Source organism: Mobula birostris, chromosome 6 (genome assembly GCF_030028105.1).
Source record: "Mobula birostris isolate sMobBir1 chromosome 6, sMobBir1.hap1, whole genome shotgun sequence".
Taxonomy (NCBI): Eukaryota; Metazoa; Chordata; class Chondrichthyes; order Myliobatiformes; family Myliobatidae; genus Mobula; species Mobula birostris.
Genome location: NC_092375.1, coordinates 109283000 through 109310644, shown reverse-complemented (window position 1 = coordinate 109310644; position 27645 = coordinate 109283000). Strand labels below are relative to the sequence as shown.

Below are 27645 nucleotides of genomic sequence, written 5' to 3'. Positions count from 1 at the left end.
TCCTTTCATTCCTGGAATCGTTCTCGTGAGCCTTTTCTGGATCCTCTACAATGCCAACACATCCTTTCCTGGGAACTGCTCATCATATTTTACGTGCTGTCTGACCAATGCATTATAAAGCTTCAGCTTTCCAGGGTAAACCCTGCATCATAATCCACACTGCTGATACTGGGTTTCAGCCTGAAACATCGGCAGTCCCTTTTTCACTCCGCAATTGCAGCTTAACTTGCTGACTTCCTCCAGCAGATTGTTTGCTACTCCACATTCCAGCATCTGCAGTCTCTTGTAAGCCCAATTTTACTCTCTCCTTCATTCTCAGATCCCACCTCAGTCCCACCCTGCCCTTGGTCTGTAGTCACCTCCTGCTCTTCGACATGAACTGGCTGAGCCAAGGAGCCTGCTTTTGTGCTTTTGTGCTGTAGTGCTCTATGATTCTATGGCTCTAATTCTGGCTGATTTATCATCTACTTGATGGCCTCCATCAATGTGACTGTGCCTCCCGCCGGTGAGATCTGAGTTCAGGATCTCACTGTTTCCCAATTTCGCCTTCCTCCTTGAAACCTAGTAAGCGATGAGCTGAGGCCAAACACAAACTAAAAGAATAGCACCTGATATTCTGCTTGGGTATTCCATAAACAAATGGTGTAAAGACTGAATTTTCTAATTTCAAATAACCCACTCCCTTGTTCCTTTCTATCTTCTTCTGATCCTCCGTAGTCTTCCCTCACATCTCTTACTTTCACCCCCTCTCCCCCTGAATGCATTCATTCTGTATACCTCCACTCTTCAGAATTTTGTGTACCTCCATCAAACCTCCCCTCATTCTCTTATGCACGTGGGAAGGGTCTTACCGAAGAATCTTGGCCAGAACCATTGACCGTCGATTTCCTTCCATAGGTGCTGCCTGTCCTGCTGAGTTCCTCCAGAACCTTGTGTGTGCTGCTCAAGATTTTCAGCATCTGCAGTCTCTCTTATGTCAAGGGGATAATGTGTTAACCAATCCAACCTTTCTCTATAACTCAGGTTCTAAAGTCTTCGCAACATCCTTGTAAATTTTCTCTGCATTCATTCAAACTCACTAATATCTCACCTGTAGCTAGGGCATCAGAACTCCAAATTCATCCTCACCAACATCTTGTACAACATTAACATAACATCCCAACTCCTGCACTTAATGCCCTAATTTATGAAGGCCAATGTGCCAAAAACTCTCTTCATGACCCTATCTACCTGTGGTTGCCACTTTCAAGGAATTATGGATCTCTTTTCCCAGATCACTCAGTTCTATGGCACACCTCAGAGCCTTACCGTTTACTATACCAGTCTTACTTTGGTTTGTCCTTGTGTCATTTTCCATTTAGAAATGTTTGTATGAAGGATCTTTGGATGTTTTAGTAAAAAGTTGCTAAATAAATGAAAATTGTTTTCAATAAATGTAACTCTGTAGTTAGCTACAGAAAATGCACCTGGTACTGCAAGTTACCTCAGAGTATAGCAATTCAAACTTCTTAGCGAAGTACTGACATTGTTGGTCTAATCTATTTGTCACTTTCTGACTCACTTTCATTTCTGGATTTACCCCCAGAAAACCATGATGTTAATTAAAATAAATACAAGCTTAACATGCAAACGTAAAAATGATGGGCAGATAGAGACCACCTGGCAAAACACAGAAAAAGGCCTAGGGGATAATAAGGGGGAAAATACTGTGGAAAATTCCTCAAACTCCTCAGGCAATCTGCCGCTGGAGAGTGTGCAGACTACGTGATATATAGAAAGACACTTGCCTCTCTCTATAGCACACTCTTTCCCTCACTCTGGAGCACCTTCTATAGCCTACAGAGAGACCAAATCCACCACAATCACAGACAGTACATTGCAGCAACTCACTACTGAGGGACAGACGAGGACTAAACAACATCTGTTCGTTCCCTCTCTTACCCAATTTACACAGAACATAGAATAGTACAGCACAGTACAGGCCCTTCGGCCCACAATGTTGTGCCGACCCTTAAACCCTGCCTCCCATATAACCGCCCATCTTAAATTCCTCCATATACCTGTCTAGTAGTCTCTTAAATTTCACTAGTGTATCTGCCTCCACCACTGACTCAGGCAGTGCATTCCATACACCAACAACGCTCTGAGTAAAAAACCTTCCTCTAATATGCCCCTTGAACTTCCCACCCCTTACCTTAAAGCCATGTCCTCTTGTATTGAACAGCGGTGCCCTGGGGAAGAGGCACTGGTTGTCCACTATATCTATTCCTCTTAATATCTTGTATACCTCTATCATGTCTCCTCTCATCCTCCTTCTCTTCAGAGAGTAAAGCTCTAGCCCCCTTCATGTCTGATCATAATGCATACTCTCTAAGCCAGGCAGCATCCTGGTAAATCTCTTCTGTATCCTTTCCAATGCTTCCACATGCTTCCTAAAGTGAGGCGACCAGAAATGGACACAGTACTCCAAGTGTGGCCTAACCAGAGTTTTATAGAGCTGCATCATTACCCTGCAACTCTTAAACTCTATCCCACGATTTATGAAAGCTAACACCCCGTAAGCTTTCTTAACTACCCTATCCACCTGTGAGGCAACTTTCAGGGATCTGTGGACATGTACCCCTAGATCCCTCTGCTCCTCCACACTACCAAGTATCCTGCCATTTACTTAGTATTCTGCCTTGGAGTTTGTCCTTCCAAAGTGTACCACCTCACACTTCTCCGGGTTGAACTCCATCTGCCACTTCTCAGCCCACTCCTGCATCCTATCAATGTCTCTCTGCAACCTTCGACAATCCTCTGCACTATCCATGACACCACCAACCTTTGAGTAGTCTGCAAAGTCGCCAACCCACCCGTCTACCCCCACATCCAGGTCGTTAATAAAAATCATGAAAAGTACAGGTCCCAGAACAGATCCTTGTGGGACACCACTAGTCACAACTGTCCAATCCGAAGGTACTCCCATCCACCACGGCCCTGTGCCTTCTGCAGGCAAGCCAATTCTGAATCCACCTGGCCAAACCTCCCTGGATCCCATGCCTTCTGACTTTCTGAATAAGCCTAACATGTGGAACCTTGTCAAATGCCTTACTAAAATCCATGTAGATCACATCCAGTGCACTACCCTCATCTATATGCCTGGTCACCTCCTCAAAGAACTCTATCAGGCTTGTTAGACACGATCTGCCCTTCACAAAGCCATGCTGACTGTCCCTGATCAGACCATGATTCTCTAAATGCCCATAGATCCTATCTCTAAGAATCTTATCCAACAGCTTTCCCACCACAGACGTAAGGCTCACTGGTCTATAATTACCCGGACTATCCTTACTACCTTTTCTGAACAAGGGGACAACATTCGCCTCCCTCCAGTCCTCTGGTACCATTCCCGTAGACAACGAGGACATAAAGATCCTAGCCAGAGGCTCAGCAAACACTTCCCTCACCCCGTGGAGCAACCTGGGGAATATTCTGTCAGGCCCTGGAGACTTATCCGTCTTAATATATTTTAACAACTCCAACACCTCCTCTCCCTCAATAACAACATGCTCCAGAACATCAACCACACTCATATTGTCCTCACCGTCATCAAATTCGCTCTCATTGGAACTTAATCCAGAATTCTTTCCCCTGCCTGTTATGCATGAGTACCATGTATATATTTTATTATTTCATAGACATTAACAAGCTGGAGGGGGTGCAGAAAAAAAATCACAAAGTCGCCATGGATTCTGTTCTGGTTGCCTCAAGGATGAGGAAGCTTTAGAGGGGGTGCAGAGAAGACTTATCTGGATAACGCCTGGATTAGAGAGCATGTCTCATGAGGATAAGTTGAGCAAGCTTGGGCTTTTCCCTTTGGAGTGAAAAAGAATGAGATGTGTACAAGTTGTTAAGAGGCATAGATCAAGTGTACAGCCAGACTTTCTTCCAGGGTGGAAATGGCTAATATGAGAAGGCCTAATTTAAAGGTGATTGGAAGGAAGTATGGAGGGGGATGTCAGAGACTGGTGTTTTTTTACATAGAGATTCAGATTCAGATATGTTTATCACATGTGCATCGAAATGTACAGTGTAACATACCATTTGTGCTAACAACCAACACACCCAAAGATGTGCTCTGGGCAGCCCTCAGGTGCCGCCATATGGCTTGGCTCCACGAGAGTGGTAAATGTGTGGAACAAACTGCTAGGGTGGTGGTAGAGACGGATACACTGGGTCATTTAAGAAATAGACACGCGGATTAAAGAAATATGGAGGGCAATGTGCGAGAGAAAGTATCAATTGGTCTTCGAGTAGTCTTATAAGTCAGCACAACATCGTGGGCCAAAGGGCTTGTCCTGTGCTGAACACCTCTATGTTCTATGTTGCCATGACTGAAGAACTTGAGTTATAAAGAGAGATTTGATTGCCTGGGATTGTTTTCCCAAAAATGGGGGAGGCTGATGTTTATTAAACCAAAAGGGGCATACTTAGGTGGACGGTCACTGTCTTTTTTTTCCCCAAAACTAGAGGGCATAAGATTCAGGTGAAAAGGGAAAGACTTGAAGGTGACCACGCAGAGCGATGGGTGTGTGGAACGAGTTGCCAGCGGAAGTGCTCAAACGAGTACAATTACAACATTTAAGATTTGCACAGGTACATGGATAGAAAATGATGAGGAGGAGACACAAGACTTTGCAGATGCTGGAACCTGGAGCCACACACTGTTTGTGCAGCATCTGTGGGGTGGGGAAAGAAAGGTCAATATTTTGGGATAAGACCGTGCATCAGCTTTGGAGAGATATAGACCAAGTACTGGCAATTGAGCATAACTCAATTGGCTGGCATGGGTGAGATGGGCTGAAGAGTAAGTGTCCATGCTGTTTAACACTGTAACTCCAAACCACCTCATTACTATGGTAAACACAGGAGATTCTGCAGATGCTGGAAATCCAGAGCATCATACAATCGCTGGAGGAACTCAGCATGTCCGGCAGCCTCTATGGAAGGGCATAAACAGTCAATGTTTTGGCTGAGACCCTTCACTGGGACTGCATAGCAAAGGGGAAGAAGCCGGAATACTTATTCTTACTCTTTCCTTTCCAGCTCTGATGAAGTGTCTTGGCCTAAAACGTCAACTATTTATTCCCCTCCATAGGTGCTGCCTGACCTGCTGAGCTCTTCCAGTATTTTTGTGTGTTCCTCATTGCTATGGTGGTCTAATTGAATAAACTACAACTGGGAGTTTTTTGGAGAAACCGACATTTCTTCAAACTAAAGAGTATTCTTGTAGCTGCCCTCTGGACCATATCCAGGAGATTCTATCACGCACAATGAAGAGAGAGCAAAACCAGTCACTGTACTGTGGCTGTCGATGCCACCTATTACTGAAGAATGTTCTTTCATTTATCCTGGAGATTGCAAGTACAGATTACAGTGTAGACTGTGGTTAATGCCATTGTCTGCATGCATTTTAGGTAATAGCACCCTCAATGCAAATTTTATTTTAGAACCATCTCTGCCTAACTTGTAGCGCCTGTGTAAATGGGCTCTTTAATGAAGGATATAAAGGTTCAAAGTAAATTATCAAAATACATATACTGTATGTTACCATATACTATGCTGAGATTCATTTTCTTGTGGACATTCACAATAGAACAAAGAATTTCAACAGAATCAGTGAAAAACTATACGCAAAGACTGACAATCAATTTGGAAAAGAAGAGAAACTGTTCAAATACAAATAATAATAATTCAGTAAAGTGAATCATACTGAGAACGTGAGTCATAGAGTCCTTGAAAGTGAGTGCATAGGTTTAGAGTTGCGGTGAGTGAAGTTATCCACTCTGGTTAAGAGCCTGATGGTTCCTGAACCAGGTGGACCAGGCCTATCCTATACGAGATTAGACTTAAAAGTGTGGCTCATTGTATTGCTGATGTGTACAATCTAACATTGTGTCAGCTCCAACTATTTCTCTTCAGTGATCCATGCACAGACCACAAAGATCCTCTGTGCCCTCCACCACTCTGGTGTTGAAGTGGTAAGTGCAGTCCATGTTGCTCTTACCAATATATACACATATTTATCTTAATTAAATGACATTAGCTGCTATATGGCCACTTCTTCAACACAATGAAATGGCCTAGGTTGCTCTCTACTGACAGATTTATGTGTACTTCACAATTTTCTTTGTTATGATCTTGCACCTTATTGTTTACCTGTGCTGCATTCTGTAGCTGTTACCCTTCATTCTGCATTGTTGCTGTTTTACCTTGTTCTGCCTCAATGCACGGTGTAATGGTCCGATCTGTATGAACAGTAGGCAAAACAAGCTGTTCACTGTATCTCAGTACATTTGGCAATAAAAAAGCAATTTCAATTTCAGGTTGGTTTGGCTGTGACTGTAGTCAGAGAGTGATGCATCATGGGGATGGGTCCCTCATCCGAACTGACCATGCTGACCAAGCTGTCTGCTTGAGCTACTTCCATTTCCCAATGTTCGACTCACATTCATCTAAACCTCTCCTAGCCATCTAAGTGACTTTTGCTTCTAACTGCCTATTCTAATTTCTCTGGCAGTTCATTTCATACACCCACCGTTCTTCTTGTGAAAATGCTTCCCCTCTTATCCCTATTAAATCTTTCCCGTTTCAACTTAAATGTGTCCGGCTCCATGACAGGCACTATCATTCCCACCATCAAGTACATTTTCCAAAGATGATGTCTCAAAAAGGCAGCAGTCATCATTAAGGACCCCCATCACCCAGAACATGTCTTCCTCTCATTGCTACAATCAAGGAGGAGGTACGGAATCCGGAATACACACTCTGAATGTTTTAAGAACAGTTCATTTCTCTATCCTGTCAGATTTATGAATGATCCATAAAGCCACCTCATTATTTTGCTCTCTCCTTGCACTATTTATTTATTTCTTGTTGGAGTATTGATATAGTAATTGCAGTGCACTGTAGAGCTGCTGCAAAGCAACAAGTTTCATGACATATAACCATATACCAATTACAGCACGGAAACAGGCCATCTTGGCCCCTCTAGTCCATGCTGAACTCTTACTCTCACCTAGTCCCACCGACCTGCACTCAGCCCATAACCCTCCATTCCTTTCCTGTCCGTATATCTATCCAATTTAACTTTAAACCATAACATTGAACCTGCCTCAACCACTTCTGCTGGACCTCGTTCCACACAGCTACCACTCTCTGAGTAAAGAAGTTCCCCCTCATGTTACCCCTAAACTTTTGCCCTTTAACTCTCAACTCATATCCTCTTGTTTGAATCTCCCCCACTCTCAATGGAAAAAGCCTATCCACGTCAACTCTATCTATCCCACACATAATTTTAAATACCTCTATCAAGTCCCCCCTCAACCTTCTACGCTCCAAAGAATAAAGACCCCACTTGTTCAACCTTTCTCTGTAACTTAGGAGATGAAACCCAGGTAACATTATAGTAAATTTTCTCTGTACTCTCTTAATTTTGCTGACATCTTTCCTATAATTTGTTGATCAGAACTGTACACAATACTCCAAATTTGGCCTTACCAATGCCTTGTACAATTTCAACATTACATCCCAACTCCTATACTCAATGCTCTGATTTATAAAGGCCAGCGTACCAAAAGCTTTCTTCACCACCCTATCCACATGAGATTCCACCTTCAGGGAACTATGCACCATTATTCCTAGATCCCTCTGTTCTACAGCATTCTTCAATGCCCTATATGTCCGAGACAATAAACCTGATTCTGATTCTGACTGGATTAAAGACTGTGACCATCTATCTTATCTATGCCCCTCATGATTTTATATATGGTCACTCCTCTGATTCCTTCGCTCCTGATCATCCCAACTCTGCCACCCAAGTCAATGATCTGGTAGAGATACGAGAGATTCTGCAGATGCTGGAAATTCAAAGCAACACCCACAAAATGCTGGAGGAACTCGGCAGGTCAGGCAGCATCTACGGAAGGAATGGACTGTTGACGTTTTGCGCCGAGACCTTTCGTCAGGACTGGATGACAGATTTATGGTTATCTAAAGTACACCTAGCTTATAGTGCAGCAACATACAGAATTCAATATTCAAGATTGTTTAATGTCATTTCCTGTACACCAGTATAAAGGAGAACAAAATAATTGTTACTTCGTTACCACAAGGTAAAGAATGCAACAATAATAATAAAGAAACACAATAAATATAAATACATAAGATAGCTTATATACGTAGATTGATTGAATGCCCGTCAAGTGATGCTAGGCACAGGAGTGCCTCTACATAAGGTGACTGACAGGAAAGAATAAAGTAGTGGCGATGGGGGATGTGCAAATGTGGGTTAGTTGGTGAAAGTGCTGATCAGCCTTACGGCTCAGGAAAAGTAACTGTTTTTGAGCCTGGTGGTCTTGGCATGGATGTTACGTAGCCTCCTCCCTGATGGGAGTGGGACAGACTGTCAATGAGCAGGGTGGGTGGGATCCTTCATGATGTTACTGGCCCTTTTCTCACACCTTTCTGGATACATGTCCTTGACAGTGGAAAGGCTGGGGCCAGTGATGCGTTGGCCAGTTTTGACTACCCGTTGTACAGCCTTCCTGTCTGCTGCAGTGCAGTTTCACAGTACTGTTTGTAATTACATTGCAATTAGAATCAGATATGTGAGAACTGTGTAAAAAAAATTAAATAATATAAAACATTTAGTAAAACAGAGTGAAATTTCTTTAAAAGACTGTATGAAGCTTTTAAGTAAAACAATTAAAAGATTTACCTATATTCGAATGGAGATGTAGTATGTATGTCAGTCCTCCACGGCATGACTACATGATCAGGATCAGAATCACGCTTATTATCAGACCACTTCATTAGGTGCAGGAGCTACTCAGTAAGGTGGCCACTGAGTGAAGCTTTATGGTCTTTGCTGCTGTCCCATCCATTTCAAGCTTTGATGTGTTACGTACCCAGAGATGCTTTTCTTCACTCCACCGTTGTAACGTATGGTTATTTGAGTTACTGACACCTTTCCGTCAGTTTGAAAGCCTGGCCATTCTCCTCTCTGCTCTCTCTTAGCAAGGCGTTTTCACCCATAGAACTGTCGCTCACTCAATCTTTTTTGCTTTTTGCATCATTCTCTGTAAAAGATACAGACTGTTTTGCATGAAAATCTCAGGAGATAAGCAGTTGCTCAGATGCTCAAACCACCCCATCTGACACCAACGATCATTCCGCAGTCCAAGTAGTGCAAAAAGAGAGCAAAAAGTGAGGTAGTGTTGGAGTGTTTGTGCTTATTCACTATGGTAACATACTATTCTTAAATTAAAAAAATTCTAAAAAATGCCAGTGCACGTAGACAATTATTAACTACATTCTGCAGACTTGCACAGCTGCTTAACCTGAGGCTGCTTGGATTTGACTGTACATGCCAGCTGTTCAATGTATATTCTGACAAAATATTTGGGGTGTGGTATTCAGATCAGTATGATTTGCTTGCTATTTACTGCGCGTCTCCTTAGCTCTCGGTCAGTAGGAGTTTATATGCAGTCTGGTAAATTGGTCAATGCCACTGGGTCAAGTCAGTTCAGGTTGTTAGTGGGGAAAAGTGTATAAGTTCTTGCATTCAGATTGGAGTTGAAAAATAAATTCAGCAATATCATGAAGGATCCAAACCATCCTTGCTTATGGATTGTTTGTCCACTCCCATAGGGAAGAGGCTACGTAGCACCCACGACAGAACCACTAGACTCGATTACTTCTCCCAAGCCAACACACACAAAATGTTGGGGGAATTCAGCAGGTCAGGCAGCATCTATGGAAAGGAATTAACGGTTGGCGGTTTGGGCTGAGACCTCTCCCACAAGCTGTGATCAACATTGCCACCCATTAACCCGCCATTAACCCGCCCCACCGTCCCCAGCACCACTACATACATCACCTGGCATCACTTTATACACATACAGTCAGTCTAGGTACGTAATAGTTACTTGTACATTGTGTTTTACAGAATTGATTTTATATTTATTGTGTTCTTTTTGCTTATTTTGTTTTTACATGCAGAATCTGATCCGGAGTAACAATTATTTTGTTCCCCTTTACATTTGTTTCCTGAAGAATAGCAATAAACAATCTTAAATCTTGGCTTTGAATCTAGACTGACTATAGTAGGGGTCCAGTTCCACTGTTATGCTCAGTGGCCATTCTATCAGGAACCGCCTGTACTAGTAATGTGGCTACTGGGTGTATATTCATCATATTCTGCTGCTGTAACCCATCCCCTTCAAGGTTCGACATGCTGTACATTCAAAGATGCTCTCCCATACAGTGTTGTTAGAATGTGTGATTATTTGAGTAACTGTCACCTTCCTGTTAGCTTGAATCATTCAGGCCATTTGCCTCTGACCTCCCTTATTAAAACGATGTTTTACCCACAGAACTGCTGGTCACTGGATGATTCTTTAATCTTGTTCCATTCTTTGTAAACTCTAGAGCAGGTATTCCCAACTATTTTTATGCCATGGACTCCTAGCATTAACCGAGGAGTCTGTGGATCCTAGGTTGGGAACTCCTGCTCTAGAGACTGTTGTGTGTGAAAATCTCAGGAGATCAGCAGTTTCTGAGATACTCAAACCACCCTATCTGGAACCAACAATCATTCCACAATCATAGTCACTTAGATCACATTTCTTCCCCACTCTAATGTTTGGTCTGAACAACAAATGAAACTCTCGACCATTTAGTTGCTGCCACATGATTGGCTGATTAGATATTTGCATTAACGAGCAGGTGTACTGATAAAGCAGTCACTGAGTGTGGACAGCAGTGCCGCACACAGGGTTACGGCAGGTAGTCTGGTTGCTCACAGCTTCAGTGACTCAGGTTCACTATTTAATTGCATTACCTAGGTCTATTTATATTATGCACCAGACTCATTATTGGTTTAATACTATCACACGTACAGATAATATTAATATTGTTATGTTTATTTTATCCCATAATTGTACTAACTTTATTTTATATAATTCATTGTTTTTTACAATGATTGTGTGTTGCTGTTTTTAGTTGCATGTTGCACCCTGACCAACACACTACAGCAAATTACTCGTGCATGCACATGTATATGGCGAATAAAGTTGCTCCTTGATACTTTTAGTGATATTGGTGGAGAGATCAACGGGGCAGAGCAACAGAGCGAAAGCCTCCGTCGACAGCCAGCTACCAGATTAGAACTATTTTATAGCATCTTAGAGCAGCACAGGAACAGGCTCCTTGACTCATTCTCCCTGCTGACCACCAGCAGCCAGTCATTTCTAGGGTCACCGTATACATTTACGTTTATTTGGAACTTGCTAGGGTGTGTTGGTCAGGATACAACATGCAACAAAAGACAAGATTCAACAATTATGAGAATAAAAAGTTATATAAAAATAAAGCTAGAGGTTAAAGTATGGATATGGAATAAAATGTGTGTAAGTACATAAATAAGCGTGCATTTACAATGCAAACAGAAGTGGTTCAATGTATATACATTGCAGTGCGGTGATGGGAGTAATATGTGGGGGGTGGTGCGGGTGAATGTAACTAGACTAGTTGTTCAGATTAATTGTCTGAGCAAAGAAACTTTTAAGATGGCATGAAGTTTCTGTCTTAATAGCCTTGTAGTGTTTTCCAGAAGGGAGATTTTGGAAAAGGCAGGATAGGTATATCAAGAGAAGAAGAAAACAGAATGCAGAATATAGTCCAACATGTGAAGGTGCTGCTGGAACTCAGTGGGACCGGCAGCATCTATGGAGGGAAATGGACAGTCAATATTTTACGTCAAGACCCTTCATCTAAAACAGGGGTAGGCAACCTACGGCCCGTGGGCCAGATCCGGCCCACCAGGGTATTTTGACCAGCCCGTGAGCAAATATTGAGATACTATGCTTATCCGGCCCGTGAGGGATTTTTCCTTATTCTGAGTGTTTCACGCGACTACACTGATGGACATGCATGGCATCTTAGACCATAAGACCATAAGACAAAGGAGCAGAAGTCAGCCATTCGGCCCATCGAGTCTGCTCTGCTATTTTATCATGAGCTGATCCATTCTCCCATTTAGTCCCACTCCCCCGCCTTCTCACCATAACCTTTGATGCCCTGGCTACTCAGATACCTATCAATCTCTGCCTTAAATACACCCAATGACTTGGCCTCCACTGCTGCCCGTGGCAACAAAGTCCATAGATTCACCACCCTCTGACTAAAAAAATTTCTTCCCATTTCTGTTCTGAATGGGCGCCCTTCAATCCTTAAGTCATGCCCTCTCGTACTAGACATCATGGGAAACAACTTTGCCACATCCACTCTGTCCATGCCTTTTAACATTCAAAATGTTTCTATGAGGTCTCCCCTCATTCCTCTAAACTCAAAGGAATACAGTCCAAGAGCGGACAAACGTTCCTTATATGTTAATCCTCTCGTTCCCGGAATCATTCTAGTGAATCTTCTCTGCACCCTCTCCAACGTCAGCATATCCTTTCTTAAATAACGAGATCAAAACTGCCCACAGTACTCCAAGTGAGGTCTCACCAGCGCCTTATAGAGCCTCAACATCACATCCCTGCTCCTATACTCTATTCCTCTAGAAATGAATGCCAACATTGCATTCGCCTTCTTCACCACCGACTCAACCTGGAGGTTAACCTTTAGGGAATCCTGTACGAGGACTCCCAAGTCCCGTTGCATCTCAGAACTTTGAATTCTTTCCCCATTTAAATAATAGTCTGCCCTTTATTTTTTCTGCCAAAGTGCATAACCATACACTTTCCAACATTGTATTTCATTTGCCACTTCTTTGCCCATTCTTCCAATCTATCCAAGTGTCTCTGCAGACTCTCTGTCTCCTCAGCACTACCTATCTTCGTATCGCCAGCAAACTTAGCCACAAAGCCATCTATTCCATAATCCAAATCGTTGATGTACAATGTAAAAAGAAGCGGCCCCAACACGGACCCCTGTGGAACACCACTGGTAACCGGCAGCCAACCAGAATAGGATCCTTTTATTCCCACTCTCTGTTTCCTGCCAATCGGCCAACGCTCTATACACGTATGTAACTTTCCCTTAATTCCATGGGCTCTTATCTTGTTAAGTAGCCTCATGTGTGGCACCTTGTCAAAGGCCTTCTGAAAATCCAAATACACAACATCCACTGCATCTCCCTTGTCTAGCCTACTTGTAATTTCCTCAAAAAATTGTAATAGGTTTGTCAGGCAGGATTTTCCCTTAAGGAATCCATGCTGAGTTCTGCCTATCTTGTCATATGCCTCCAGGTACTCTGTAACCTCATCCTTGACAATCGACTCCAACAACTTCCCAACCACCGATGTCAAGCTAACAGGTCTATAATTTCCTTTTTGCTTCTTTGCCCCCTTCTTAAATAGTGGAGTGACATTTGCAATCTTCCATTCGTCTGGAACCATGCCAGAATCTATCGACTTTTGAAATATCATCGCTAATGCCTCCGCAGTCTCCACAGCTACTTCCTTTAGAACACGGGGATGCATTCCATCTGGTCTGGGAGATTTATCTATCTTTAGACTATTCAGCTTCCTGAGTACTTTCTCTGTCGTAATTGTGACTGCGCACACTTCTCTTCCCTGCCACCCTTGAGTGTCCGGTATACTGCTGATGTCTTCCTCAGTGAAGACTGATGCAAAATACTCATTCAGTTCCTCCGCCATCTCCTTATCTCCCATTACAATTTCTCCAGCATCATTTTTTATCGGTCCTATATCTACTCTCACCTGTCTTTTACTCCTTATATACTTGAAAAAGCTTTTAGTATCCTCTTTGATATTATTTGCTAGGTTCCTTTCATAGTTAATCTTTTCCCTCTTAATGACCTTCTTAGTTTCCTTTTGTAAGCTTTCAAAAACTTCCCAATCCTCTGTCTCCACACTAATTTTTGCTTCCTTGTATGCCCTCTCCTTTGCTTTAACTTTGGCTTTGACTTCTCTTGTCAACCACGGTTGCATCCTTTTTCCATTCGAAAATTTCTTCTTTTTTGGAATATACCTGTCTTGCACCTTCCTCACTTCTCGCATAAACTCCAGCCACTGCTGCTCTGCCGTCTTTCCCGCCAGTGTCCCTTTCCAGTCAACTTTGGCCAGTTCCTCTCTCATGCCACTGTAATTTCCTTTACTCCACTGAAATACCAACACATCAGATTTCGGCTTCTCTTTTTCAAATTTCACAGTGAATTCAATCATGTTATGATCACTGTCTCCTAAGGGTTCCTTCACCTCAATCTCTCTAATCACCTTCAGTTCATTACACAATATCCAATCCAGTACAGCCGATCCCCTAGTGGGCTCAACAACAAGCTGTTCTAAAAAGCCATCTCGTAGACATTCTACAAGTTCTCTCTCTTGAGATCCAGTGCCGACCTGATTTTCCCAATCCACTCGCATGTTAAAATCCTCCTCAATTATCATAACACTGCCCTTCTGACAAGCCTTTTCTATTTACTGTTGTAATTTGTAGTCCACATCACTGCAGCTGTTTGGAGGCCTATAAATAACTGCCATCAGGGTCCTTTTACCCCTGCCTTGTTACATAGGCCCCAGGTTCCATTTTGTTCCAAACCAAACACTGGTATATACAAATGACGGGAAGGCAACCTACCTTATTAATATGAATTAGATACTCTTCATGCAGATAGGATCATTCAAATTTGTAAACAGAAACAGCATCAGTGTGTTTTAACAAGAAATCCATGCTAAATATCCAGATATTTACATGTGATGGCAGTATTGTTTGGCAGCACTTATCTGTGTGAGCAATTATTTTCAAAGATGAAGCACACCGAGAACCATTTGAGAACAAGATTGACTGATGCCCATCTGGATAATGTCTTGCTCTTGGCATCAACAGGTCTGACACCCAATATTGAGAAGCTTTCAAGCAACAAACAGCATCAAGTTTCACATTGATTTATCAACTGTTTGCATTAAAATTTTTTTTTTATTATACTTAATTTGCCACCATTCAATGCATCATATTCATATATTTTATGTTTAAAGATTCCTTGTGTCCTTTTGATAGATTCAAAAGATGCCTTGATTGAAATAAATTGGAACTAAACTAAGTTTTTTGATTACTAATTGACATCCTTGATTAAGCACAAATGATTTTCTAGCATGTGTTATTAACTTGAGGCAAAACATAACTAGATGTATTTAAATGGATAATTCCCATATTTCAAGTTCTTTATGGCATTTATCTGTCCCTCTGTCTGCTCATTAGTATGCGATCCGGCCCACAGAGGCAAAAAGGTTGCCGACCCATGATCTAGAATATAGATAGAGTGGACAAGGAGAGGATGTTTTGATAGTGGAAGAGTCTAGGACCAAAGGGAACAGTCTCAGAATAGAAGAACATCCCTTTAGACCAGAGATGAGGAGGAATTTCTTCAACCAGAAGGGTGTGAATCTGTGGTATTTGTTGCCAGAGACATCTGTGAAGGTCAAGTCATTGTCTATTTCAAACGGAGGTTGATAGGTTCGTGATAGCAAGGGTGTCAGTGTTAAAGGGAGAAGGCAGGAGAATGGGGTTGAAAGGGATATTAAATTAACCATGATGGAATGACAGAGAGACTTGATGGACTCACTGGCCTAATTGTACTCCTATAATTCTAATGGTCTAATGGTTTTAATATACAGACTATAATGTTACAGTTACACGGACAGTGCATTGCAGCTAGACAGATAAAGTGCAAGAGCCATGACGAGGTCAATCAGTGATACCTCACAAAGATAAATCAATAATATCTCATAATCTAAGAGGCTATTCAGCCCATTGAGTCTATGGCAGGTCTTGGTGCATTCTTGTCAATACCATTTCTCCACTTACTGCCCTGAAATGGACAGTTGTCATCTTGATCCCCAACTGTTTATTCTCCTCCATAGATGCTGCCTCACCTGCTGAGTTCCTCCAGCATTCCGTGTGTGTGGTTCAACATTTCCAGTGCCTGCAGAGTCACTTCTACCTCGGTGCTCCAGTGCGGTCTGTGTGGAGTTTGCATGCTTCTCTCTGGTGCTCTGATTTCCTCCAAAGCCCCAAAGACTTGTTGATTGGAAGATGAATTGGCCTCTGTTTGTTATTTCTCATTTAGGTGGTTGGTAGAAGAATTGGGGATAAGTTCAAGTACATCTGAGAGCAAATAAATCAAAGGGGGGATAAACGGGGTATTGGGATTGATTATATTGCTCTGGGAGCTAACATAGACTCAGTTGGGAGAAGAGCCTCCAATATTAGAATCACAGGGTCACAGAGCACAGAAACAGGCCCTTCGACTCAACTTATGCATACCTACCAAGTTAATCCTGTTTGCCTGCATTTGGCCTGTGCCATTCTAATCTCCTCCGATCAATGACTTAGCTAAATATCTTATAAATGTTATCATTGTACTTGCCTCTGGTAGCTCATTCCACAAAAGACTACGGGACCATAAGACATAAGAACAGAATTAGGCTATACAGCCCATCAAGTCTGCTCTGCTATTCCATCATTCCCCATTCTTGTGCCTTCTCCCCGTAACCTTTGACACCCTTACAAGAACCTTCTGTGTAAAACAGTTTCTCTCAAGTTCACATTAACTTTTCCCCCCTCTCAACTTAAAGGTGTGCCCTCTAGTTCTTGATTTCCCAATTCTAGGAAAAATGAGTACATTCACCCGATCTATGCCCCTCATGGTTTGCATATCTTTTATAAAGTCACTCTTCAGTCTCCTTCATTCCAAAGAGTAAAGCTTTAGCCTGTCCAACTTCTTCCTATGGCTCAGGCCTTTAAGTCCAGGCAGCATCCTTGTAAATCTTCCCTGTACTCTTTCCAGTTTAATGCTGTCTTTCGTACAACAGATCAACACAATACTCAAGTAACACACACAAAATGCTGGAGTAACTCAGCAAGTCAGGCAACATCTAAGAAGGGGAATAAGCAGTTCACTTTTAGGGCCAAGGACGTTCATCAGGACTGGAAAAGATATAGGAAGAAGCTGGCATAAGAAAGTGGGGAGAGGGGAACTAGTACAAGCTGGTAGGTGACAGGTGAGACCAGGTGATGGGTCAGGTGCTGGGCTTATTCCCTTCCTTAGATACTGCCCGACTTGCTGAGTTCCTCTAGCATGTTGTGAGGGATGTTCTAGATTTCCAGCATCTTTTGTGTTCATGATACTCAAGTGTGGTCTCACCAATGTCGTGTGCAATTGAACTGCAAGAATGATCTCACCAATGTTTGGAAAACTATTCTCGACCTACAGTCTCACCAGTATGAAAACTGTGAGATATCTCGTGAAAAATATCAGGATATTACTGGAACTGAGAGATTACAACTATCATGAATGAACAAATCAGTTAGAACTTTATAATTGAGAAAAGTTAAAAAAAAGTAAACCCAAGATGTGGAGGCTTTGGAGAAGGCTTACCAGAATTCTGCCTAGTTTGGTGGACATGTGCTATGAGGAACAAGTTGGACAAGCTGGGGTTGAGGCTGAGGGGGGATTTGATGGAAGTTTATAGAAATTACTATATGTGAAGCAGAGATACAGTAGACAGGCAGAAACATTTTCCTGGACTTGAAATGTCTCATACTGGAGGTTATATATTTAAGGTGAGAGGGAGAGAAGGAGATGTGCAGGACGAGCTTTTTTACACACAGAGTGGTGGGGGCCTGGAATGCACTGCCAGTCATGATGCAAGAAGCAGACACCGTAGGAGTGTTTAAGAGCCTCTTACACTGGCACATGAATATACGGTGAAGGAAGGGATATAGTCAATGTGTGGGGAAGGGGAATTACAGTACATTAAGATATGAGTGTTTCTGCTGGTGCTGGAAATCCCGAGCAACGCACAGAAAATCTTAGAGGAACTCAGCAGGTTAGGCAGCATCTATAGAGGGAAATGTATAGTCAATGTTTCAGGACTCAGTATTAAGGTTCTCGGCTCAAAATGTTGACTATTTATCTCTCTCCATAGATGCCTCATGACCAGCATTTTGTGCTTGTAGCCATAAATATAACAACAATTAATCTTGCCAGGTCTTTTTTTAATTGTTAGTGGTGGGAACATGGAATTCACTCCTATTGTAACCAATTAGGTGACTAATATAGATGCTTTCAGAGATAACTTAGATGGGCTTGTGAGAGAGAAGGGATGGAAAAAAGAAGTTAAAAGTGAAGATGGAGAATATAGAATGGGGGGAGGTGCAGGTAAACCTGTAATGGCTTTTTATTGTCACGTGTAGCGAGGTACATTGAAAAAATGTCTTGTGTACTGTTCACGCAGATCAGATCATTACACTGTGCGTTGAAGTAACAAGGTAAAGCAGTAACAGAATGCAGAATAAAGTGTAACAGCTACAGGGAAAGCACAGTGCAGGTAGCCAGTATGGTGCAAAATTGCAAAGACATAGATTGTCAGGTACAAAAAGATCTGTGTTAAGATCATAAGACAAAGGAGCAGAATTAGGCCCTTTAGCCCATCGAGTCTGATCCACCATTCCATCATGGTTGACTTATTGTCTCTCTCAACCCCATTCTCCTACCTTCTCCCAGTAACTTCCTAATCAAGAATATATCAACCTCCACTTTAAATATACCCAATGACTTGGCCTCCAGAGCCTTCAGTGGCAATGTATTCCACAGATTCACCATGTTCTGACTAAATAAATTCCTCTCTTCTCTTGTTTTAAAGACACTCAGCCCTATGGTCCTAGACTCCTCCAGTATAGGAAACATCTTCTCCACATTGAGTCTATCTAGGACTTTCAATATTTGTTAGGTAACAATGAGAACCCCTCCCCCCCCGACCCATTCTTCTAAACTCCAGCAAGTACAGGCCTAGAGTCATCAAACATACCTCATATGTTAACCCTTTTATACCTGGATTCATTCTTGTGAATCTCCTTTGGACTCTCTCCAGTGCTAGCATATCCTTTCTTAGATGAGGGGCTCAAAATGATCACAAGATACAGTGAAAGGCTTATCCAGCATATTGTTCATGCAGATCAGATCATTACACAATACATTGAGCTAGAATAAGGCAAAGCAATAACAGAATGCAGAATAAAGTGTAGCAGCTGCAGAGAAAGCGCAGTGCAGGTAGACAAAAATTTCAAGGACATATTGAGGTAAATTAGTTCATTATTTTCCCATGTACATTGTCTGCATGTTAAGAGCCACAATGAAAAACTTGTCTTGTACACTGTTCATCCAGATTAATTCATTGCAACAGTGTTTTGGGATAGTACAAGGTAAAACAATAACAGAGACACTGATTTTAAATTTAAAAGAGTAGAACGATTATAGCAGAAGTGATGAGTAGCTTGCAACAAGTCACCACACTGCATTGCCATGTACAAACAGCACACATTAGCAGGGTCAATTGGCTCGATTCTGCACTGTTCATTCTTTGTAAACTGAACTACAGAAAGATATTATTTTTCCCTGTTTATACATAAGAGCAATGGTTTCTGTGGTCTATACCTGGCATCCACAACTATAACGTAGGCAGGCCCTGGTATGTATTTTTTTCAAAATAAGAGAAGTGTAACATTCTTGAAACCAAGCCAGAAAACTCTGGCTTAAATCCTGTTTACTTAAACGTTGCTCATTTCATTTCATGGTGGCTTGTTGATCTTCCAAAATGGCCACGCTTCAATAGTCATGCATTGTCTGTGAGATGCTCTTAAGTGTCCAGAGCTGCTATGTAAACGTAAATCTGCTTCATACGATCTAAGGAACCAGGAGGAAATAGCGCCAAATTATAAACACCAGATTCTGCAGATGCTGGAAATCGGAACAACACACACAAAATGCTGGAGGAACTCGGCTGGTCAGCCAGCATCTTTGGAGGGGAATAAACAGCTGACGTTTCGGGTCAAGACCCTTCATCAGGACTGGATAGAAGTAGGGAAGAAGCCACAGCAAATTACTAACATATGTAAATATATTTAGGAATACATTTACATGTATTAGGCTGGCAGGTGAAAGGTGAAATCAGGTGAGGGGGAAGGTGGGTGGGTGGGTAAGGGAGTGGGGTATGAAGGAAACTGAGATGTGATAGGTGGGACAGGTAAAGGGCTGGAGAACAAGGAATCTGATAGGGACAGGAGAGTGGACCATACAAGAAAGGAAAGGAGGAGGGGCACTAGGGGGAGGTGATGGGTAGCTGAGGAGAACAGAAGGGGTAAGAGAGAAGACAGAATGAGGAATAGAAAAAGAGAGGAGGGGGTAAGGGGTGAAATTATTGTAAGTTAGAGAAATCGAAGTTCATGCTGTCAGGTTGGAGGTTACCCAGACTGAATATGAAGTGTTGCTCCTCCAACCTGGGTGGCCTCATCGTGGCAGTAGAGAACCGAAGAGGACTGATATGTCAGTATGGGAATGGGAGTGAAATGAAAAATGCTTGGCTACTGGGAAATCCTGCTTGTTGCAGAGAGAACAAAGGTGCTTGACAGAAATACGTCTGGTCTCACCGATGTAGAGGAGGCCACACCGGGAGCACTGGATAGTGCCAACACAGTTTATCCACTTATTTTACAGCAGCTTCTTTCACCGTGGAAAAAGTAAGACCTTTAAAAGAGCATTTGTAAATTAAATTTGATACCGAGTTACATCTGATTAGATGGTGCACGGCCAGGAGTTTAGCCACATACAGTAGCTCACTGCTCAAGCTTTCCATTTGACTTCGCATTCTGACATCTCAGTCCACACCCTCTACTACTGCCATGATAAGACCAAACTCAGGTTGAGGAGCAGGTGACTGATGAAACCAGGTGAGGGGGAAAGTGGCTACGTGGGAGGGAGGGTGAATGATGTGCAAAACTGGGAGGAGAAAATGAAGCCATGATTATGTCAAACTCAGGCTGGAGAAGCAACACTTCATTCTATCTGGGTAACTTCCACCCTGGTGGCATGAACTTCCATTTCTCTAACTTCTCCCCACTCCCCCACTTCTCCCCTTTTCCATTCCCTATTTTGGTTACCCTCTCACCCCTTCTCTCCATCTGCCCATCACCTTCCTCTGGTTTTCCTTCTCCTTCCCTTTCTCCCATGGTCTACTGTCCTCCCCCGTCATATTCCTTCTTCTCCAAACTTTTACCTTTTCCACCTATCACCTCCCAGCTTCTCACTTCAATTTCCCCATCCCACACTCATCCACCTTCTCTCTCCCCTGGTCTCTTACCTGCCAGCTTGTACTCCTTCCTGTCTCCCTATCTTCTTATTCTGGCCTCTGTCTCCTTTCCTCCCAGTCCTGATGACAGGCTTCTGCCTGAAGCATTTACTGAAATGCTGTCCAACTTGCCTGACCTCCAGCTTGTAGTTCTTATGCTTACAGTATTCACAGAGCGCAGAAAAAAGACCTTTAGCTCATCATGTCTTGGTGTCAACCACCAAGCAGCCTTCCATACTAATCCTATTTAGCGTCATTTTGGTCCATTGCCTTGATGGTAACTATCTTAATGTTTCTTAAATACGGCAGCAGTCTCTGCTCTACCAGGTTTAGGACTAGCTGCTCCCCCCACAACCATCAGGTTCTTGAACCGACCTGCACATCCCTCACCCTACCTCAGGGCAACGGAAGACACTGATCACCTCTTGCCCTACCATGACTTTTCTCCATATCTTTTTTTTGCCCAAGACCATATTCTTACCTAGTCTTTTTTTTCTATCTCTTCATTGTCTAGTATAATTTATGCACGATTTATATCTAAGTCAAAGTCGTGTTTGCCATATGTAAGTACATGCACAGGTACATGAAGGCACAAATGCAATGAAATAATTACTTGCACCTTCATCACAAGCACAAATTGTTCACATGAAAAGCACAGATTAAACATGTTAAAACACAGTTTTTTCATTAAAATCACAATTAGATCAATAAAACTCTATGCTAGTGCCAAGTGATCAAGTGGTCATACAGTTGCTACTCTGAAAGGTTTAACATACGAGGAGTGTTTGATGTCTCTGGGCCTATACTTGATGGTTTCAGAAGATGAGGGGCACCTCACCGAAACCTACTGAATGTTGATGGTTGTGAATTGAGTGGATGTGGAAAGAACGTTCCCATTAGTGTGAGAATCTGGGATCTGAGGCTGGACACTTGGCCTCGCAATTTACCTCATTTTGATATTGCACCTTTTCAGTAGCTTCTTTACTTTACTCTGCATTGTGGAGGGTTACGTGGGAGGGAAGGGCAAGATTAATTTTAGAGTAGGTTAAAAGGTCAGCACAACATCATGGGCCAAAGGGCCTGAACTGTGTTGTAACGTTCAATGTCAAAGTCAAAGTAAATTTATTATTGAAGTGCATGTATGTATATATGCCACCATACACTACCTTGAGATTCATTTGCAGGAAACTAAAGAAATGCAATAGAACCTATGAAAATCTGTACATAAACAAAGACTAACCATCCCATGAGACAGTGGGGAGGATAGGTTACAAGGGAAACTAAAGAAGAATTAGGATTAGGACTGTATACTACCTCGTGACTGCTTCCAAGAAGACGACTGTCAAGGTTGTATAGAGTATACATACTTTGATAATAAAAATCCTTTGAACGTTGATTGCTCTGTGGGCCAGAGTAGACTCAATGGGCTGAATGGTCCAAGGGAAATATGGAGTTGAGTTGCAATTGCTCTCTGTTGTGGCTATCATTCAGAGTGATATTGCACAAAGAATCAGAGGAAGGCTGAGCAGCAAGAAAGCTGTAGAAGAAAGAGGTCTGGGAGTACAGATCCATAATTCCTTGAAAGAGATGTCTCAGATGATAAACAGAGCTTTTGGCACATTAGCCTCCATAGATCAAAGTACTGAGTGCAGAGTTGGGTTGTTATGTTGAAGTTGTGTAAGACACTGGTGAGGCGCAACTTGGACCACAGCGTGCAGTTCTGGTCACCAACCTACAGGAAAGTTATCAATAAGGTTGAAAGAATACAGAGGAAATCTACAAGGATGTTGCTGGGACTTGCAGACCTGAGTTACAGGGAAAGGTTAAACACTGTAGGTTAAGACTTTATTCTCTGGAGCGTAGGAGGCGTGGGAGCTTTGACAGAGGGAATGTTCCCTCCCCCCTTTGATAGGGACATACAAAATTCTGAGGAGTACGAATAGAATAAATGCAAGCAGGCTTTTTCCAGTGAGGATGGGTGAGACTAAAGCTAGAGGACTCAGTTTAAGGGTGAAAGGTAAAATATTTAAGGGGATCCTGAGGGAGATAATTTTCACCCAGGGTGCTATGAGAGTGAAATGAGCTGCCAGCGGATGTGGTGGATGCAGGTTTGATTGCAACATTGATAGATGGGAGGGATATAGAGGGCTATAACTCAGGTGCAGCTCAATAGGACAAAGCACAATAATAGTTTGGCACAGACTAAATGGGCTGAAGGGCTTGTTTCGGTGCTGTAGTGTTCTATAGCCCTATGAAAGCACAAAGGAACAGAAAAAGAAAGGGCTCCTAGTTTGCCTGCAGTCTGCCTGTTCAAGCCCCCTGCTCATTGTCAATGGTCTTGAAAGGAAGAATTCCTTTTACATGAGATCTTTCACAACCTCAAAGGACTGACAGCCACTGGAACGTGTTTGGCCACTGTTGTTAATGAAGAGGCACATGCACCAATTAGTGGGTGTGTTCTCCCACAAACAGCCATGTATCATGGACATTTGACAGTACGGAAGGTGGAGAAACTGGTCGCTAAGGCAGCCCCACCCTCTGATTTTAATCTTCAATACCTCAGAGAAGCAGGGCAAGGGAAAAGGATCAAAGCTTCCTCCACTTCGGGTTCTTTGGTGTCTCAGGATTCTCAGTATTTAGTCCTCAGGGCAAATCTTAATTGTGTACAGTTTTGGTCAGCCTGTTACAGGAAAGATGTCATTAGGCTGGAAAGATAGCAAAGTTTCAAGGGCCTGAATTAAGGGAGAGGTTGGGCAGTCTAGGGCTTTACCTCTTGGAGTGTATAGCAGCACACTGAAAGGTGACCTTACAGAGGTCGATACAACCACAAGGGCATAGACAGGATGAATATGCACATTTTCCCTGGAAAAGGTCATCAAAAACCAGAGGGCACAGATTTAAAATAAGATGGGAAAGATAATCTCCTCTCTCCTCTTCTTCCCTTCCCTATTCTTGTTTTCCTCTCAGCCCCTCTCTTACCTGTCCATCAACTCCTCTTTCCCTTTCTTCAACGGTCCACTCTCCTATCAGACTCCATTTCTCCTGCCCTTTACTTCAGCCACCTATTACCTCCCAGCTTCTTACTTCATCCCTTTCTCCCCCACCCATCCAGTTCCCCCTCACCTAGCTTCACCTATCACCCGCCAGTCCATACTCCGTTTCCCCCCCCCACTTCTTATTATAACTTCTTCCCACTTCCTTCGCAGCCCCGATGAATGGTCTTGGCTCGAAGAGTTGACCGTTTATTTCCTCCAGAGATGCTGCCTAACCTGCTGAGATCCTTGAACTTTGCAAGATTTCCAGCATCTACAGAATCTCTGGTGTTTAAGATTTAAAAGAGAACTAAAGGGCAACTTCTCCATGTGGAGAGTGGTGTGCATTTAGAACAAGCTGCCAGTGAAAGTGGTGAGGCAGGTACAATAATGGCATTTAAGAGACATTTGGATAAGTACATGAATAGGAAAGGTTAAGAGGGATATGGGCTATGTGCAGGCCAATGGGACCAGCTCAGGTGGGATTATTTAAAACAGAGGTTGACAGGTACTTAATTAGGAAGGGCATCAAGGTCATGGGGAGAAGGCAGGAGAATGGGGTTGAGAGGGAATATAAATCAGCCATTATTCGAATGGCGGAGCAGACTCAATGGGCTGGATTGCCTGATTCTACTCAAACGTTTTATGCCTTATGGAATTATGCTGACCTTGGAGACTGTCCAGAGGAGGTTCATGAGAGTGATCCTGGGAATGAAAGGGTTAATGTGTGAGGATCGTTTGATGGCTCTGGGCCTGTACTCATTGGAGCTTAAAAGACCGAGGGGCAAGATCGGAGAAGCCTATTGAATGTTGAAAGGACAAGACAGAGTGAACATGGAGAGAATATTTCTTATAGTACGGGAGTCTAGGACCACAGGGCATGGCTTCAGAATAGAAGGACGCCTGTTGAGAACAGAGATGAGGAGCAATTTCTTTAGCCAGAGGGTGGTAAACCTGTGGAATTCATTGCCACAGATGGCTGTGGAAGCCATGTTATTGGGTATATTTAAAGTGGAGGTTGATAGGTTCTTGATTAGTAAGGGTGTCAAAGGTTAGTGGAGAAGGCAGGAAAATGAGGTTGAGGGGGATAATAAATCGGTCATGATGGCAAATCGGCTAAGTGACCTTGATGGGTCGAATGGCTTAATTCTCCTCCCATTTCCAATCTTGGTCAGCATGGACAAGTTGGGCCAAGGGGCCAATTTCACACAGTATTATTCTATAACTAATGAAAGGACATTAAAACCTTATGCAAGGCACGCTTGTTGCATTAATCATTGCTTCATTACAGTAAATATGTAGCTGAGGTGAGGTTTCTGTTGAAACAGCCTGACAATTCCTTGCCTGTAGCAATTAGAAAAGAATTCTTCAGAGAGTCTGGTTGTATCTTGCCAATCTATCAGTCTCTATTTTTTTCTCCCCCCTTCCCCTCCCACCCCTCTCTCTTCACCCCCACCCCCCTCCGACAACAGGCAGTGAAGAATTACCTGAGAACTGAGTGCAAATGCCATGGGCTGTCTGGCTCTTGCAACCTACGAACCTGCTGGAAAAAGATGCCCAGTCTCCGAGAGGTTGGTAACAGGCTGCTCGATCGCTTCAATGGGGCCTTCAAGGTGATGGGGGGCAACGACGGGAAGACCCTTATCCCAGTGGGCCAGAACATTAAGACCCCCGACAAGCTCGACTTAGTCTACTCGGCCAACTCGCCCGACTTCTGCCTGCCCAACCGCAAGACGGGCTCACCTGGCACCAGGGGAAGAGTGTGCAATAGCACGGCACTGGACCTGAGCGGCTGTGACCTGCTGTGCTGCGGCAGGGGCTACAGAGACCAGACCGTGGTCCTGCAGGAGAACTGCCTCTGCCGGTTCCACTGGTGCTGCGTGGTGCAATGCAAGAAATGCACTGTCCACAGCCAACTCAGCCTCTGCTTGTGACCGGGAGACTGGGGACTGGGGTGGAGGTGGGCTAGTAAGCATTAGGAAGGCCAAAGGGTAGAAGTGGTGGTGGAGCACCACCCTTGCCGACTCTCCCCACTCCTTACTCTCTCACCTGGAGTTGAGACAGTTCGAGAGGAAGCCATTGGGCCTACTGGCCCTCCTAGCCCCACTCACTCCCGCCATCAGGCGTCCAACTTGTCCGTCCTCAAGGCACGCTTAGGGGCTAATCCAAATTCAGCGGACTCTTCCTTTTCTTAATGGGTGACCCTTGACCTTCCACGGTAACTTCCCCATAACTCACAATTCTTACCATATGCAAAAGTGTTTAAAGGAAGTTAATTAAAGTCTTGTTTTGATTGCCCTGGCGATTCTTTCTTCTTTATCCCATGGGACTTCACTTGCCATTGGTTCCTGGACTCAGTTCCTCGCCATCTCAGATAACAAGCAGGCTCTGATTTAAAAGTCAATTTTGTCCATAAGTTGTGAAATACACACGAAAGAATAGAGTGGGCATGCAGAGGGTGTTTCCTGTAGTTAGGGAGTATAGGACCAGATGGCACAGCCTCAGAAAAGAGGCACGTCCATTTAGAACAGAGATGAGGAGAAATTTCTATAGTCAGAGAGTGGTGAATATGTGGAATTCACTGCCACAGACAGCTGTGGAAGCCATGTCATTGAGTATATTTAAAGTGGAAGTTGGTACGTTATTGATTAGTCAGGGCATCAAAGATTATGGGGAGAAGGCAGAAGAATGGGGTTGAGAAGATAGTAAATCAGCCATATGCATGGCAGAACAGACTTGAAGGGCTGAATGACCTAATTCTTCTCCTATGTCTTACGGTCTAAAAATCCTTCCATGTGGTAATCACACCTCCACAGTATCACAGAGACCGGTAAGAAAGAACAATTGCTAGATAGAGTCAAAGAGTCACAGAGCAACACAGCACAGAAAAAGGACCTTTGGCCCATATTGTCCTTGCTAGTCTCATCTTCTGCCTATTTCCATCTACCTGCACCCAACCATATCTCTCCATACCTCTCCCATCCATGTACTGATCAAAATTTCTCTTAAATGTTGCAATCAAACCTACATCCACCACTTCCACTAGAAGCTCTTTCTACACTCACACCACTCCCTAAGTGAAGAAACTCCCCCCTCGGTTACCTTAAATATTTCACTTTTCACCTTTAACCTATGACCAATCTGAGCGGAAAAAGCCTGCAGACATTCACCAAACTATATCCCACATAATTGTGCATACCTTTATAAGATCTCTGTATAGTTATCTCTGTATAGAACTATACTATATAGTTCTCCTGCACTCAAGGGAATCAAGTTCTAACCTATTCAAACTTTCCCCGTAAGCCACATTCTCAAGTCTTTGAAATGTCCTTGTAAATTTGGACAGAGAGTGAGAGATAGAGAGATAGGAGAGAGAGAGAGAGAGAGAGATAGAGAAAGAGAGAGAGAGTGAG

General features: G+C 43.1%; 1 protein-coding gene across 1 annotated transcript in view; it reads left to right on the top strand.

Moving 5' to 3' along the window:
• Positions 1-26166, top strand: part of wnt6b (wingless-type MMTV integration site family, member 6b) — a 136934-nt gene extending 110768 nt beyond the window's left edge. The window contains exon 4 of the mRNA XM_072262368.1: positions 25705-26166. Coding sequence (XP_072118469.1) covers positions 25705-26166 — 462 coding nt within the window. The remainder of the gene's footprint in view (positions 1-25704) is intronic.
• Positions 26167-27645: the final 1479 nt, after the last annotated feature.